General features: G+C 39.2%; 1 protein-coding gene across 1 annotated transcript in view; it reads right to left on the reverse strand.

Annotated features, from left to right (window-relative positions):
* The window catches only part of TTLL1 (TTL family tubulin polyglutamylase complex subunit L1), an 83,382-nt gene extending 68,162 nt beyond the window's left edge, over positions 1–15,220 (reverse strand). The window contains exons 1-3 of the mRNA XM_053719100.1: positions 15,108–15,220; positions 9,601–9,809; positions 7,776–7,956 (exon numbers count right to left, since the gene is read on the reverse strand). Of these exons, the coding sequence (XP_053575075.1) occupies positions 7,776–7,956; positions 9,601–9,809; positions 15,108–15,220 (503 nt within the window). The remainder of the gene's footprint in view (positions 1–7,775; positions 7,957–9,600; positions 9,810–15,107) is intronic.
* Positions 15,221–17,022: the final 1,802 nt, after the last annotated feature.

Genomic DNA, 17,022 nt, shown 5'->3' on the forward strand with positions numbered 1-17,022 from the left:
GGAAAAAGACACCCCTGGTTTCTCCCATTCCTGTGAGATAATCTCCCTAGCACGGTCCGGCACAGGAAAAACCTCAGAAGTAGAAGGTTCATCAAAGAAACTATTACGTTATATATAGAGGAACCGCAGGGCACTGTATGTGACGCCATTGAGGCTTGGGACGTAGCAGGAGAAATCTGAGTTAATATTTTAACAGCATCATCCTGAGAGACATTAGGCTCAAAAATGTTACCTTTATTTTGCAAGGTTTTCTTGACACATGAAGAACAAATAGGAGCTGCAATTTGTGCATCTAAACATAATAAGCAGGCTCTTGCTCCATATCAGACATGTGTGTGAAACAGTAAATACACTTGTACAGATAAGTTTCAAAGATTTTAATATTCAATTAAAATAAGCCAAGGAAAAAAACAGAATTTATGCTTACCTGATAAATTACTTTCTCCAACGGTGTGTCCGGTCCACGGCGTCATCCTTACTTGTGGGATATTCTCTTCCCCAACAGGAAATGGCAAAGAGTCCCAGCAAAGCTGGTCACATGATCCCTCCTAGGCTCCACCCACCCCAGTCATTCGACCGACGGACAGGAGGAAATATATATAGGAGAAACCATATGATACCGTGGTGACTGTAGTTAGAGAAAATAATTCATCAGACCTGATTAAAAAACCAGGGCGGGCCGTGGACCGGACACACCGTTGGAGAAAGTAATTTATCAGGTAAGCATAAATTCTGTTTTCTCCAACATAGGTGTGTCCGGTCCACGGCGTCATCCTTACTTGTGGGAACCAATACCAAAGCTTTAGGACACGGATGAAGGGAGGGAGCAAATCAGGTCACCTAAATGGAAGGCACCCCGGCTTGCAAAACCTTTCTCCCAAAAATAGCCTCCGAAGAAGCAAAAGTATCAAATTTGTAAAATTTGGCAAAAGTGTGCAGTGAAGACCAAGTCGCTGCCTTACATATCTGGTCAACAGAAGCCTCGTTCTTGAAGGCCCATGTGGAAGCCACAGCCCTAGTGGAGTGAGCTGTGATTCTTTCAGGAGGCTGCCGTCCGGCAGTCTCATAAGCCAATCGGATAATGCTTTTAAGCCAAAAGGAAAGAGAGGTAGAAGTCGCTTTTTGACCTCTCCTTTTACCAGAATAAACAACAAACAAGGAAGATGTTTGTCTGAAATCTTTGGTAGCCTCTAAATAGAATTTTAGAGCACGGACTACGTCCAAATTGTGTAACAAACGTTCCTTCTTTGAAACTGGATTCGGACACAAAGAAGGTACAACTATCTCCTGGTTAATATTTTTGTTGGAAACAACTTTCGGAAGAAAACCAGGCTTAGTACGCAAAACCACCTTATCTGCATGGAACACCAGATAGGGCGGAGAACACTGCAGAGCAGATAACTCTGAAACTCTTCTAGCAGAAGAAATTGCAACCAAAAACAAAACTTTCCAAGATAACTTAATATCTACGGAATGTAAGGGTTCAAACGGAACCCCTTGAAGAACTGAAAGAACTAGATTTAAACTCCAGGGAGGAGTCAAAGGTCTATAAACAGGCTTGATCCTAACCAGAGCCTGAACAAATGCTTGAACATATGGCATAGCTGCCAGTCGTTTGTGTAGTAAGACAGATAAAGCAGAAATCTGTCCCTTAAGAGAACTTGCAGATAATCCTTTCTCCAAACCTTCTTGTAGAAAGGATAGAATCTTAGGAATCTTTATCTTGTTCCATGGCAATCCTTTGGATTCACACCAACAGATATATTTTTTCCATATTTTATGGTAAATTTTTCTAGTTACAGGCTTCCTAGCCTGAATCAGAGTATCTATTACAGAATCTGAAAATCCACGCTTTGATAAAATCAAGCGTTCAATCTCCAAGCCGTCAGCTGGAGGGAAACCAGATTCGGATGTTCGAATGGACCTTGAACAAGAAGGTCCTGTCTCAAAGGTAGCTTCCATGGTGGAGCCGATGACATATTCACCAGGTCTGCATACCAAGTCCTGCGTGGCCACGCAGGAGCTATCAAGATCACCGAAGCCCTCTCCTGAATGATCCTGGCTACCAGCCTGGGAATGAGAGGAAACGGTGGGAATACATAAGCTAGGTTGAAGGTCCAAGGTGCTACTAGTGCATCTACTAGAGTCGCCTTTGGATCCCTGGATCTGGACCCGTAGCAAGGAACCTTGAAGTTCTGACGAGACGCCATCAGATCCATGTCTGGAATGCCCCATAATTGAGTTATTTGGGCAAAGATTTCCGGATGGAGTTCCCCCTCCCCCGGATGTAATGTCTGACGACTGAGAAAATCCGCTTCCCAATTTTCCACTCCTGGGATGTGGATTGCAGACAAGTGGCAGGAGTGATCCTCCGCCCATTGAATTATTTTGGTCACTTCTTCCATCGCCAGGGAACTCCTTGTTCCCCCCTGATGATTGATATATGCAACAGTCGTCATGTTGTCTGATTGAAACCTTATGAATTTGGCCTTTGCTAGTTGAGGCCAAGCTTTGAGAGCATTGAATATCGCTCTCAGTTCCAGAATGTTTATCGGGAGAAGAGATTCTTCCCGAGACCATAGACCCTGAGCTTTCAGGGGTTCCCAGACCGCGCCCCAGCCCACCAGGCTGGCGTCGGTCGTGACAATGACCCACTCTGGTCTGCGGAAGCTCATTCCCTGTGACAGATTGTCCAGGGTCAGCCACCAACGGAGTGAATCTCTGGTCTTTTGATCTACTTGAATCGTCGGAGACAAGTCTGTATAATCCCCATTCCACTGTCTGAGCATGCACAGTTGTAATGGTCTTAGATGAATTCGTGCAAAAGGAACTATGTCCATTGCTGCAACCATCAATCCTATTACTTCCATGCACTGCGCTATGGAAGGACGAAGAACAGAATGAAGTACTTGACAAGAGCTTAGAATTTTTGATTTTCTGACCTCTGTCAGAAAAATCCTCATTTCTAAGGAATCTATTATTGTTCCCAAGAAGGGAACTCTTGTTGACGGGGACAGAGAACTTTTTTCTTTGTTCACCTTCCATCCGTGAGATCTGAGAAAGGCTAGGACGATGTCCGTATGAGCCTTTGCTTTTGACAGAGATGACGCTTGAATCAGGATGTCGTCCAAGTAAGGTACTACTGCAATGCCCCTTGGTCTTAGAACCGCTAGAAGGGACCCTAGTACCTTTGTGAAAATCCTTGGAGCAGTGGCTAATCCGAATGGAAGTGCCACAAACTGGTAATGCTTGTCCAGAAAAGCGAACCTTAGGAACTGATGATGTTCCTTGTGGATAGGAATATGTAGGTACGCATCCTTTAAATCCACGGTAGTCATAAATTGATTTTCCTGGATAGTAGGTAGGATCGTTCGAATAGTTTCCATTTTGAACGATGGAAACTTGAGAAATTTGTTTAGGATCTTGAGATCCAAAATTGGTCTGAATGTTCCCTCTTTTTTGGGAACTATGAACAGGTTGGAATAAAAACCCATCCCTTGTTCTCTTATTGGAACTGGATGAATCACTCCCATTTTTAACAGGTCTTCTACACAATGTAAGAATGCCTGTCTTTTTATTTGGTTTGAAGATAATTGAGACCTGTGGAACCTTCCCCTTGGGGGTAGTTCCTTGAATTCCAGGAGATAACCTTGAGAAACTATTTCTAGCGCCCAAGGATCCTGAACATCTCTTGCCCAAGCCTGAGCAAAGAGAGAAAGTCTGCCCCCCACCAGATCCGGTCCCGGATTGGGGGCCATCCCTTCATGCTGTTTTGGTAGCAGTGGTAGGCTTCTTGGCCTGCTTACCCTTGTTCCAGCCTTGCATTGGTCTCCAGGCTGGTTTGGGTTGTGAAGTATTACCCTCTTGCTTAGAGGATGTAGAATTAGAGGCTGGTCCGTTTCTGCAAAAGGGACGAAAATTAGGCTTATTTTTGCCTTAAAAGACCTATCCTGTGGGAGGGCGTGGCCCTTTCCCCCAGTGATGTCTGAAATAATCTCTTTCAAATCAGGTCCAAATAATGTTTTACCCTTGAAAGGAATGTTAAGCAATTTTGTCTTGGAAGACACATCCGCTGACCAAGACTTTAGCCAAAGCGCTCTGCGCGCCACGATAGCAAACCCTGAATTTTTCGCCGCTAATCTAGCTAATTGCAAAGCGGCATCTAAAATAAAAGAGTTAGCCAATTTAAGTGCTTGAACTCTGTCCATAACCTCCTCATACGAAGATTCTTTATTGAGCGACTTTTCTAGTTCCTCGAACCAGAAACACGCTGCTGTAGTGACAGGAACAATGCATGAAATTGGTTGTAGAAGGTAACCTTGCTGAACAAAAATCTTTTTAAGCAAACCCTCTAATTTTTTATCCATAGGATCTTTGAAAGCACAACTATCTTCGATAGGAATAGTAGTGCGTTTGTTTAGAGTAGAAACCGCCCCCTCGACCTTGGGGACTGTCTGCCATAAGTCCTTTCTGGGGTCGACTATAGGAAATAATTTCTTAAATATAGGGGGGGGAACAAAAGGTATGCCGGGCCTTTCCCACTCCTTATTTACTATGTCCGCCACCCGCTTGGGTATAGGAAAAGCGTCGGGGGGCACCGGAACCTCTAAGAACTTGTCCATCTTACATAACTTCTCTGGAATGACCAAATTGTCACAATCATCCAGAGTAGATAATACCTCCTTAAGCAGTGCGTGGAGATGTTCTAATTTAAATTTAAATGTCACAACATCAGGTTCAGCTTGTTGAGAAATCTTTCCTGAATCTGAAATTTCTCCCTCAGACAAAACCTCCCTCATGGCCCCTTCAGATTGGTGTGAGGGTATGACAGAACAATTATCATCAGCGTCCTCTTGCTCTTCAGTGTTTAAAACAGAGCAATCACGCTTTCTCTGATAAGTAGGCATTTTGGATAAAATATTTGCTATAGAGTTATCCATTACAGCCGTTAATTGTTGCATGGTAATAAGAATTGGCGCACTAGATGTACTAGGGGCCTCCTGTGTGGGCAAAACTGGTGTAGACACAGAAGGGGATGATGTAGTATCATGTTTACTCCCCTCATTTGAGGAATCATCTTGGGCAATATCATTATCTGTGGCATTACTGTCCTTACTTTGTTTGGACACTATGGCACAATTATCACATAAATTTAAATGGGAAGACACCTTGGCTTTCATACATATAGAACATAGCTTATCTGATGGTACAGACATGTTAAACAGGCTTAAACTTGTCAACAAAGCACAAAAAACGTTTTAAAATAAAACCGTTACTGTCACTTTAAATTTCAAACTGAAAACACTTTATTACTGAATATGTGAAAAAGTATGAAGGAATTGTTCAAAATTCACCAAAATTTCACCACAGTGTCTTAAAGCATTAAAAGTATTGCACACCAAATTTCAGAGCTTTAACCCTTAAATTAACGGAACCTGAGCCGTTTTTACATTTAACCCCTATACAGTCCCAGCTATATGCTTTGCTGAGACCCAACCAAGCCCAGAGGGGAATACAATACCAAATGATGCCTTCTATAAGCTTTTTCAGTGATTCTTAGCTCCTCACACATGCATCTGCATGCCTTGCTCTCCAAAAACAACTGCGCATTAGTGGCGCGAAAATGAGGCTCTGTCTATAACTAGAAAAGGCCCCCATCTGAAAAAGGTGTCCAACACAGTGCCTGCCGTTTTTCTAAACAATCCCCAAGATTATAATAACCATTAATAGTTAGAATCTGCATAATATGCCTAGTAAAGCAATCGTTTTAGCCCAGAAAAATGTCTTCCAGTTTTTTAAGCCCTTTTGAAGCCCTTTATTCTTTTATTTAACTAAGAAAATGGCTTACCGGTCCCCATGAGGGGAAATGACAGCCTTCCAGCATTACATGGTCTTGTTAGAAATATGGCCAGTCATACCTTAAGCAGAAAAGTCTGCTAACTGTTTCCCCCAACTGAAGTTACTTCATCTCAACAGTCCTGTGTGGAAACAGCAATCGATTTTAGTAACTTCTGCTAAAATCATCTTCCTCTTACAAACAGAAATCTTCATCTTTTTTCTGTTTCAGAGTAAATAGTACATACCAGCACTATTTTAAAATAACAAACACTTGATAGAAGAATAAAAACTACATTTAAACACCAAAAAATTCTTAACCATCTCCGTGGAGATGTTGCCTGTGCAACGGCAAAGAGAATGACTGGGGTGGGCGGAGCCTAGGAGGGATCATGTGACCAGCTTTGCTGGGACTCTTTGCCATTTCCTGTTGGGGAAGAGAATATCCCACAAGTAAGGATGACGCCGTGGACCGGACACACCTATGTTGGAGAAATAAACTTTAAATTTTATCCCAAATTAATATTGATCCCCAGCTAAAATTATATGTGAGAAAAGTTAAGAAAAAAACATTTAATAAACATCAAATAATAATAAATGAATAAGCTGCTTAAATAGAAAATTCTGCCTTACTTTCAGTTTAAACTTGTATTGTTTTATCAAGTAAATATGTGTCAGAAAATAAAGCCTAATAAAAACATTTTACCCTTTATTTTTAAAAGAGTTTAAATGTTAGTCTGACACATGCTACAGTGCCTGCTTCATGCCCCAGTGTAACCCATACAACAGGATTATCTATGTCCCAATAAAAAAGCAGTGTCTTTTAATTTGTTAAGTGCATGGTCTCCCCAACTGGAAGAAAAAGCACTTACCTGCTCCGCTGTCCAGCATGTAGACAGTTACAAGATACGAGAAGACACAGTTCCTCACAGAGACCTTTGAAAAAGAAAGAACAGAGTAGTCAACTCTGGCTTTCTAAACTAGGGCAGCAATTGTTAGGAAAATGCAGTAAGTATCTCTTTACAAGTTCCTAACTGCTTTAAAGTCACCACTACCTGACTGCAAAGAATGACGTGGAATACGGCTATACCGCAAAACTTGCTTGTAGATTAAATCAAAACCTAAACTTCACCTCCTCCATGCACCGAAGGCAAAGGGAATGACTGGGGGTTGTGGGTAAAGGAGTGATACTTAGCAGTTTAACTGTGGTGCTCTTTGCCTCCTCCTGTAGGCCAGGAGTGATATTCCCAACAGTAATTACTCAAGCCATGGAATCACCATATCTTAGGAAAGAAAGCTAACTAGAAAATATCACCTGAACATCTCTATGTGAAAAAGAAAGATATTTTAACCAAAAAATGTCCTAAATATTCCCACTCAATTGTAAAGGGCTCAGCAAATCAGTATGCCTGTCTCAGGACCTGCAAGGGAGTGTGTCTCATGCACACTCCTGTTATTTCCCTATTAATTGTAAGTAAGTTTACTATGAAATCTCATGAGATCACAGTTCATGACCTCAGCACTGCTGATGCTGATTGGCTGCTGTTCATTTCTTCCTTTTCTTTTACCTACAGCTGTACAGCAGCTGAAGTATAACTGTTTACACAGCACTTACTCGAGTAAGCTGAGGAAATTCTAAGGTAAAATATCTTCCTTTTTTACATAGAGATGCTCAGGTAAAAGATTCATGTCAGCATTTTACAGTTATGCTCCATCACTTTCAAGTGATTTAGCATCTGAGTATTATCTCCCTTTAAGTTGGGAACTTGTTGGCTTTTAACCAATCAGCTGCTGCTAATCGGTTCTATAGCTTTGCTGGACTGTAAAGTGTAATATAAGTAATACAGTTATTTTTGTTATTTCCTGACACATCGCGCCAAGCCTCGGAGATGTGTCTAGCTGCTATATTCACACACTTCCATAATTAGCGTTAAACTTACGATGAGGTTTTGCTGTCCCGGGACCATTTTTTAATTTGTGAGAGTTTGTTGATGAGAAAAATCCCCTTCCCTTGAGCCTTCCCACATGGTTTCATGATCCAGGTGCTGGACGGATTTTTTCTAAATTCTTCTACAAAGAGGTTGTAATCAGCCGGAAGCATGAACGTAACGGGTACAAAATCTGCAGGAGAAAACACGCTATGTTCGGTAACACAAATACAACAAACATGGAAACATATTCAGAGTTGTACACGTGAGTAGCGCAAAAGGGACAGAATACAACTACAGTTCAGATCCTAGAGCTATAAAGAAAACATTTTGTTGTTGTTTTTTAATTCTTAAAGGGACATTCCAGCCAAAACTGGAATCCACATGGATTGCATTGCAGTTTTGAATATAAGAATTTTTGTAATATACAAAAATGCTTCTAATAAAAGCTATAGGTGTTTCAAAAGTGTATTTAAGTATGCACCGTGCACCAGCATTTTATACACAACATTAGCATCAGAGAGCCTAAGGTGCTTGTGCCATCTGGTAATGACTCAGTTTGTCAATTGCTGACATGATACAAGCCACAATGGCGCTCTGAGCAGCTGTAGTATTTAAAATGCTGGTGCATTGAGAATATCTAGCTATGCCTCACATGCACGTGCAGAGAAAAATATTAACACTAAAGCAGTGATAACTTTGACTAGAAGCATTTTTGACAATACATGTATATTGAAAATGTTTCTATTCAAAGATGTAATTCATCTATGTGCATTTTCATTTTTACCAGGAATACCCCTTTAAATGGAACTTTTTGACATTTTCTCTCAACATGATTAAAATATTAAGTTTGTTAAATTGTCAATGAAATTTTTTTTTCTTTTGTGATTTAAACAGATCACAAAGTTTAAAAATAATAATTAAACTTACTTATATTATCAAATTGTGCAAAATATTGTTATATGCACACTTTCTGAGGCATCAGCTGCTACTGAGCATGTGCAAGAGTTCCCAGTGTATATTATTCTCTTATTTGCTGATTGCTGTCACATGATACTGGTGAATGGCAAATGGAAGAAATGGCAAATTTTAAACAAATCTACTGTTCGTTTGAAATGTAGAGTCACACTGCACTACCTATTACATTTGTTGGTTATGCAATTGTACAATAATAAATGGTTAATGTTATAAAAAAAGTGCACTAATGTAACTCTGAAGAACAAAAAGCTATAAAAAATCTGAAAGAAACTTTTGCATTTGGAATTTGTTTAGATAAAATTTACATAAGTTTTAAATAATCACCCGGTAGTGCAGTGAAAGTATAGAGAAGCCCTTAAAGGCATTATATATATTTTTAAGTGAGGGAACTTTTTATTCGCCGTACACCAGGTATTGGGGATAATCACGCATTTTGTGCTGATCTTGTTCTCCGTATACACAGCGGTACATCTAGCGCCACATCGTTCTTTTGGGACCATTGTGTGCATATTTTGGGAGTAGAGTGCTTTTGTATGTATGGTTTTGCAATTGTTTTTAATGTGAGTCTATAGCACTTATAATACAAGTTGTGTCTTAATTTTATAGGCTTTCCTTTCTCCTAATATATATATTTTATCTTTTACACTGTAATATATACCCCTGGTGCATAGCACATAAGTACGCTAGTATATGCCCTTCTTTCTCTCTCCTTGCTTTCTTTATAACGATTTCATATTGGCATAGTCACTGCCCTTTTGTAATCACGTAGGTTTGTCACATCAGGGATTCCCTTCGGGGGTATTCTGTTACCTAACTTTTGTAAGGCGACTAATTATTTGTTACGGGCACACAGGCATACCTAAGTATAGGTACTTTCCATTCTCGTCCTTCTCTGCAAGAGGGCTTCCTTCTTTTTCTTGCTCTTTCCTATATCGTTTTATATTTTTTACCATCAAATCTTTCCTTGTGAGTTCATAATGGTTGGGGAAATGATTGACAAGCTGGTCGTCAGAGAGGCGAAAGCCGGTCTCCACACTGAAGCAATTTCTGATAGTCTGAACGCTCATCCTGGGAGATCAGTGAGGTTGGTACAGAATATGAGAGAGAGAGAGAGAGAGAGAGAAAGAGAAACCGAGAGTTTATTCTACACCTCAATACAAAAGACATACGTGGATGTGTCAGCGCATTTATTATTTGTACCCTCTTTATTCAGCCCCACATGTGGCTACAGGTTTATAACATCACTCGCTCTTGGTTTTAATAAGACACAATTATTACACAATTTAACTTGGTTTTGATGCACCCAGAGTTAATATAATTTATGAAAAAGTTTCCATCAAAACTGATAATGCCCCATTTTTTTTAATGTTCTTACAGAGGGCTTAAACACACAGTTAAATCAGCTCCAGGGCAGCAAAGCACTACTGAGAGCTAAACACATTTGGTGAGCCATGGACAAGAGATATGTTTATAGCCACCAGTCAGCAGCTTTGCTGCTCCTGAGTCTACGCAGGTATGCTTTTCAACAAATGGTACAAAAAGAAAAATGTAACATTGAGAATAGAAATACATTGAAAAGTCTCTTAAAATAGCATGTTGCGTCATCTAATTAAAGGGAAGTAAAACCAACAAAATGTCTCTCATGATTCAGACAGAACATACAACTTTCCAATTTAATTCTATTATATTTTTTTTTGTTTTCTTGTTATCCTTTGTTGTAAAGCAGGAAGATAAGTTCAGGAGTGTGCATGTGTCTGCAGCACTAGATGGCAGCAGTTGTACAATGTAATACATTAGCAAGAGCACTAGATGGCAGCAGTTGTACAATGTAATACATTAGCAAGAGCACTAGATGGCAGCAGTTATACAATGTTATACATTAGCAAGAGCACTAGATGGCAGCAGTTTTATAACAATATTATACATTAGCAAGAGCACTAGATGGCAGCAGTTATACAATGTTATACATTAGCAAGAGCACTAGATGGCAGCAGTTATACAATGTTATACATTAGCAAGAGCACTAGATGGCAGCAGTTATACAATGTTATACATTAGCAAGAGCACTAGATGGCAGCAGTTGTACAATGTAATACATTAGCAAGAGCACTAGATGGCAGCAGTTGTACAATGTAATACATTAGCAAGAGCACTAGATGGCAGCAGTTGTACAATGTAATACATTAGCAAGAGCACTAGATGGCAGCAGTTGTACAATGTTATACATTAGCAAGAGCACTAGATGGCAGCAGTTGTACAATGTTATACATTAGCAAGAGCACTAGATGGCAGCAGTTGTACAATGTTATACATTAGCAAGAGCACTAGATGGCAGCAGTTGTACAATGTTATACATTAGCAAGAGCACTAGATGGCAGCATTTGTACAATGTTATACATTAGCAAGAGCACTAGATGGCAGCAGTTGTACAATGTTATACATTAGCAAGAGCACTAGATGGCAGCAGTTGTACGTTATACATTAGCAAGAGCACTAGATGGCAGCAGTTGTACAATGTTATAAATTAGCAAGAGCACTAGATGGCAGCAGTTGTACAATGTTATACATTAGCAAGAGCACTAGATGGCAGCAGCTGTACAATGTTATACATTAGCAAGAGCACTAGATGGCAGCAGTTGTACAATGTTATACATTAGCAAGAGCACTAGATGGCAGCAGTTGTACAATGTTATACATTAGCAAGAGCATTAGATGACAGCAGTTGTACAATGTAATACATTAGCAAGAGCACTAGATGGCAGCAGTTGTACAATGTTATACATTAACAAGAGCACTAGATGGCAGCAGTTGTACAATGTAATACATTAGCAAGAGCACTAGATGGCAGCAGTTGTACAATGTAATACATTAGCAAGAGCACTAGATGGCAGCAGTTGTACAATGTTATACATTAGCAAGAGCACTAGATGGCAGCAGTTGTACAATGTAATACATTCGCAAGAGCACTAGATGGCAGCAGTTATACAATGTAATACATTAGCAAGAGCACTAGATGGCAGCAGTTGTACAATGTAATACATTAGCAAGAGCACTAGATGGCAGCAGTTGTACAATGTTATACATTAGCAAGAGCACTAGATGGCAGCAGTTGTACAATGTTATACATTAGCAAGAGCACTAGATGGCAGCAGTTGTACAATGTTATACATTAGCAAGAGCACTAGATGGCAGCAGTTGTACAATGTTATACATTAGCAAAAGCACTAGATGGCAGCAGTTGTACAATGTTATACATTAGCAAGAGCACTAGATGGCAGCAGTTGTACAATGTTATACATTAGCAAGAGCACTAGATGGCAGCAGTTGTACAATGTTATACATTAGCAAGAGCATTAGATGGCAGCAGTTGTACAATGTTATACATTAGCAAGAGCACTAGATGGCAGCAACTTTATAACAATGTTATACATTAGCAAGAACACTAGATGGCAGCAGTTGTACAATGTTATACATTAGCAAGAGCACTAGATGGCAGCAGTTTTATAACAATGTTATACATTAGCAGTAGCACTAGATGGCATCAGTTCTATAACAATGTTATACATTAGCAAGAACACTAGATGGCAGCAGTTTTATAACAATATTATACATTAGCAAGAGCACTATATGGCAGCAGTTTTATAATAATGTTATACATTAGCAAGAGCACTAAATGGCAGCAGTTGTACAATGTTATACATTAGCAAGAGCACTAGATTGCGGCAGTTGTACAATGTTATACATTAGCAAAAGCACTAGATGGCAGCAGTTGTACAATGTTATACATTAGCAAGAGCACTAGATGGCAGCAGTTGTACAATGTTATACATTAGCAAGAGCACTAGATGGCAGCAGTTGTACAATGTTATACATTAACAAGAGCACTAGATGGCAGCAGTTGTACAATGTTATACATTAGCAAGAGCACTAGATGGCAGCAGTTGTACAATGTAATAGATTAGCAAGAGCACTAGATGGCAACAGTTGTACAATGTAATAGATTAGCAAGAGCACTAGATGGCAGAAGTTGTACAATGTTATACATTAGCAAGAGCACTAAATGGCAGCAGTTGTACAATGTTATACATTAGCAAGAGCACTAGATGGCAGCAGTTGTACAATGTTATACATTAGCAAGAGCACTAGATGGCAGCAGTTTTATAAAAATGTTATACATTAGCAAGAGCACTAGATGGCAGCAGTTGTACAATGTTATACATTAGCAAGAGCACTAGATGGCAGCAGTTGTACAATGTTATACATTAGCAAGAGCACTAGATGGCAGCAGTTGTACAATGTTATACATTAGCAAGAGCACTAGATGGCAGCAGTTGTACAATGTTATACATTAGCAAGAGCACTAGATGGCAGCAGTTGTAAAATGTTATACATTAGCAAGAGCAGTAGATGGCAGCAGTTGTAAAATGTTATACATTAGCAAAAGCACTAGATGGCAGCAGTTGTAAAATGTTATACATTAGCAAGAGCACTAGATGGCAGCAGTTGTAAAATGTTATACCTTAGCAAGAGCACTAGATGGCAGCACTATTTCCTGTCATGAAGTGCCCCTGACATGTGCGCGTAACCTATCTAGGTATCTCTTCAACAAAGAATAACACAAGTACAAAGCAAATTTGATAATAGAAGTAAACTGGAAACTTTTTTAAATGATATTCTTTGTCTGAAACATGAAAGAAACATTTTGGGTTTCATGTTCCTTTAATGAAAGTTTAGTTGTGGTTTTCATGTCCCTTTAAGATACCTTATTTTTGAGCCAGAAATAACAAACTAAAAGAGGAAGGTCCCTTGGGGAAGCTGCTGCAGACTTTATGTCTGTCGGTTTGTTTGTATTGGCCTTGGTGACACAGCATGGGGACTTTTATAGGGTCAGTAAATCAGCAGAACATCAGCATTTAGCAGGAACTGAATTGTTTACAAATAAGTGTGACACCAAATCTGAAAATCTAAATCACATTACGTCACTGGCCTCGGCTGACCCATCAGGGGGAGTTTTAGGGTATCTCAGTTATGACTTTGGGTGTTTTTTAGGATTTTGGTTGCTCAATAGGAGGTTATTTTGATGGGCTGAAAAATCATGGCTTTTATATTCTATCCTATGAATGTTGCAAATTGCTTAAAGGGACAGTGAAGTCCAAAATAAACTTTCATGATTCAGATAGAGAATGTAATTTTAAACAACGTTCCAATTTACTTTTATCACCAAATTTGCTTTGTTCTCTTGGTATTCTTAGTTGAAAGCTAAACCTAGGAGGTTCATATGCTTATTTCTTAGACCTTGAAGGCCGCCTCTAATCTGAATGCATTTTGACAGTTTTTCACCACTAGAGGGTGTTAGTTCATGTGTGTCATATAGATAACATTGAGCTCATGCACATGAAGTTACCTAGGAGTTAGCACTGATTGGCTAAAATGCAAGTCTGTCAAAAGAACTAAAATAAGGGGCAGTTTGAAGAGGCTTAAACACAAGTTAATCACAGAGGTAAAAAGTGTATTAATATAACCGTGTTGGTTCTGCAAAACTGATGAATGGGTAATAAAGGGATTATCTATCTTTTTAAATAACAAAAAATCTGGTGTAGACGGTCCCTTTAAACCAACTGCATCTTACACAATGATGGCTTACAGTAGTGCACATTTACAACTAGCAGTAATTGATCACAATTAAGGGAAATACTACTATAATCATACTCACCTGGGTTTTAAGGAAGTCTGTAAGCAAAATGTGCAGCATTTTAAAGCATTTACTTTGTACATAGTACATAAAGGGACAGTATACACCAATTTCCATATAACTGCATGTAAAAGTCACTACTATAAAGAAGAATATACACAGTTATCGAAAAAAAAATATTCAGTATAAAACCTTATTAAAAACATACTTAAAAGCTCCCAATTTAGCACTGTTGATGAGGTTAGGCTGAGACACCCACTGAGATGGGTGGAAAGATAAAAGAGCAGAGACTTCCCCTCCCCTGCATATGAAAAGACACAGACAGGAGCAAGCTGGAGACTGTAGACCTCAGTATACATCTAAACCTTTGGGGCTTGGTTAGGAGTCTGAAAAATCAGCACAATGTTATTTAAAAATAAGCAAAACTATACATTTTTTAAAAAAAAAAGCTGTATAGGCTATATAAATAAATCATCTACAAAACATTTATGCAAAGAAAAATCTAGTGTATAATGTCCCTTTATTTTCTGATATTTATTATGTATATATATAAAAACATGGCAGTTGTATAAAACATCTACATTTTGATTGGCTCCTGTGTTTTTTAACACATTTTCTTGTTGACAAACATATTAATAAGACGGATTGTCAGAATCGCAAATGAACAAACTCACCAATAAAAGTTCCAGTCCTCATTTTCTGACACTTGGATCCAACCTCTCTTTTCAAAGTTGTTAATAAGCACAGACTTCTCTATATCAGTCACCCACTTCAGCTTCCCTGCCATGCTCCTGCACAAATAAAGCATAATATAGTTTATATATACAATCACTAACCAGCTGACCTTATAGATCACATCACTAGCTAGACATAATAGTTTATTAAAGGGACATTCTAGTGTAAAAATGGTATACTCTGTTTGTGAATGCGAAGTTTGTAGTATTGGCGCTGCAACTCTAAGGGCAAGATTACAAGTGGCGCGCTAAATAATTGTTTTCGCCCCTGTCCTAAAGATTACTGTGGGAGGGTTAGTGCATCATGTGACGGAAAGCCCAATGCACGCTAATTCCAGGACTTCAGATATCGCTACCGCACTAACTTCTGGGACCCAGGGCTGAGTAGCACCACCTCTGCTATCTAACAACAGGCGATATTTGTAATAATCATGTAAATACTGTCGTTTTCACAAGAGGAGGATACAAAATATATCAAGCATTGTAAATAACGTTGTCCCTTTGCTTTTCTCAAAGTTACTGAGCACAATATATAAATCAATAATCAGTGAGTACCGACATATTTTTTCTTACAAAAACCCAAAACACTGTCTATACCATATCCATATGAAAATATACAGATATAAGGTTTATTCCAACATCTAAAAACATAGGATCCATAGAAAACACATGTAAAACAAACACTTGTAGCAAGCCGTACGCATTTCGGGCTTCTCCCAGCCCTTGCTCACCAGCTGTATGCTCATCTACCAAGTGAGCACCTTTTAAAGGTGTACAATTATGTTAAACCCTTAATTCATTTAAAGGGACAGTCTTCACCAGAATTTTTATTGTTTTAAAAGATAGATAATCCCTTTATTACCCATTTCCCAGTTTTGCATAACTAACACAGTTATAATAATATACTTTTAACCTCTGTGATTATCTTGTATCTAAGCCTCTGCAAACTGACCCTTTTTCAGTTCTTTTGACAGACTTGCAGTCTAGCCAATCAGTGCCTGCTCCCAGATAACTTCTCGTGCAAGAGCACAGTGTTATCTATATGAAATACGTGAACTAACACCCTCTAGTGGTGAAAAACTGTTAAAATGCAATCTGAAAGAGGTGGGCTTCAATGTCTAAGAAATTAGCATAAGAACCTCCTAGGTTAAGCTTTCAACTAAGAATACCAAGAGAAAAAAGCAAAATTGGTGATAAAAGTAAACTGTAAAATTGTTTAAAATTACATGCTCTATCTGAATCATGAAAGTTTATTTTGGCCTAGACTGTCCCTTTAAAGGAAAATTTAAAGGAAAATTGCATTGACTGTATACCTAAACTTTTGTCACGCGGTGCCGCTCTAGCTGTTGCTAGGGAAACGGCGCCTGCTGTTCTGCTCGTTGCCTATGGTAGATTCAGCTCCTGTGTGCGCGCGGTGGTGATGTCATCGCCACACGCTCCTTTCATTCTGAAGCCGGTCAGGATCTCCTGTGGTGCGAATACTGCGCCTATGTAAGTTGCTCACTTTCTACCTATCTCTGCCCAAGTATAGGTGTAACTTAGTGTGCTCCTGGGTGTGATTGCTACTGTATTCTGGATTGCCATAACGTTATTGAACTCTGTCTGTCTGACTACTCTGCTTGCTTAACCCCTAAAGTACTGAATTGCCATTCTGTTATTGAACTCTGCCTGTCTGACTACACTGCTTGCTTAACTGCTAAAGTACTGGATTGCAATACTGTTATTAAACTCTGTCTGTCTGACTACTCTGCTTGCTTAACCCCTAAAGTACTGAATTGCCATTCTATTATTGAACTCTGCCTGTCTGACTACTCTGCTTGCTTAACCCCTAAAGTACTGGATTGCAATACTGTTA

Source organism: Bombina bombina, chromosome 6 (genome assembly GCF_027579735.1).
Source record: "Bombina bombina isolate aBomBom1 chromosome 6, aBomBom1.pri, whole genome shotgun sequence".
Lineage (NCBI taxonomy): Eukaryota > Metazoa > Chordata > Amphibia > Anura > Bombinatoridae > Bombina > Bombina bombina.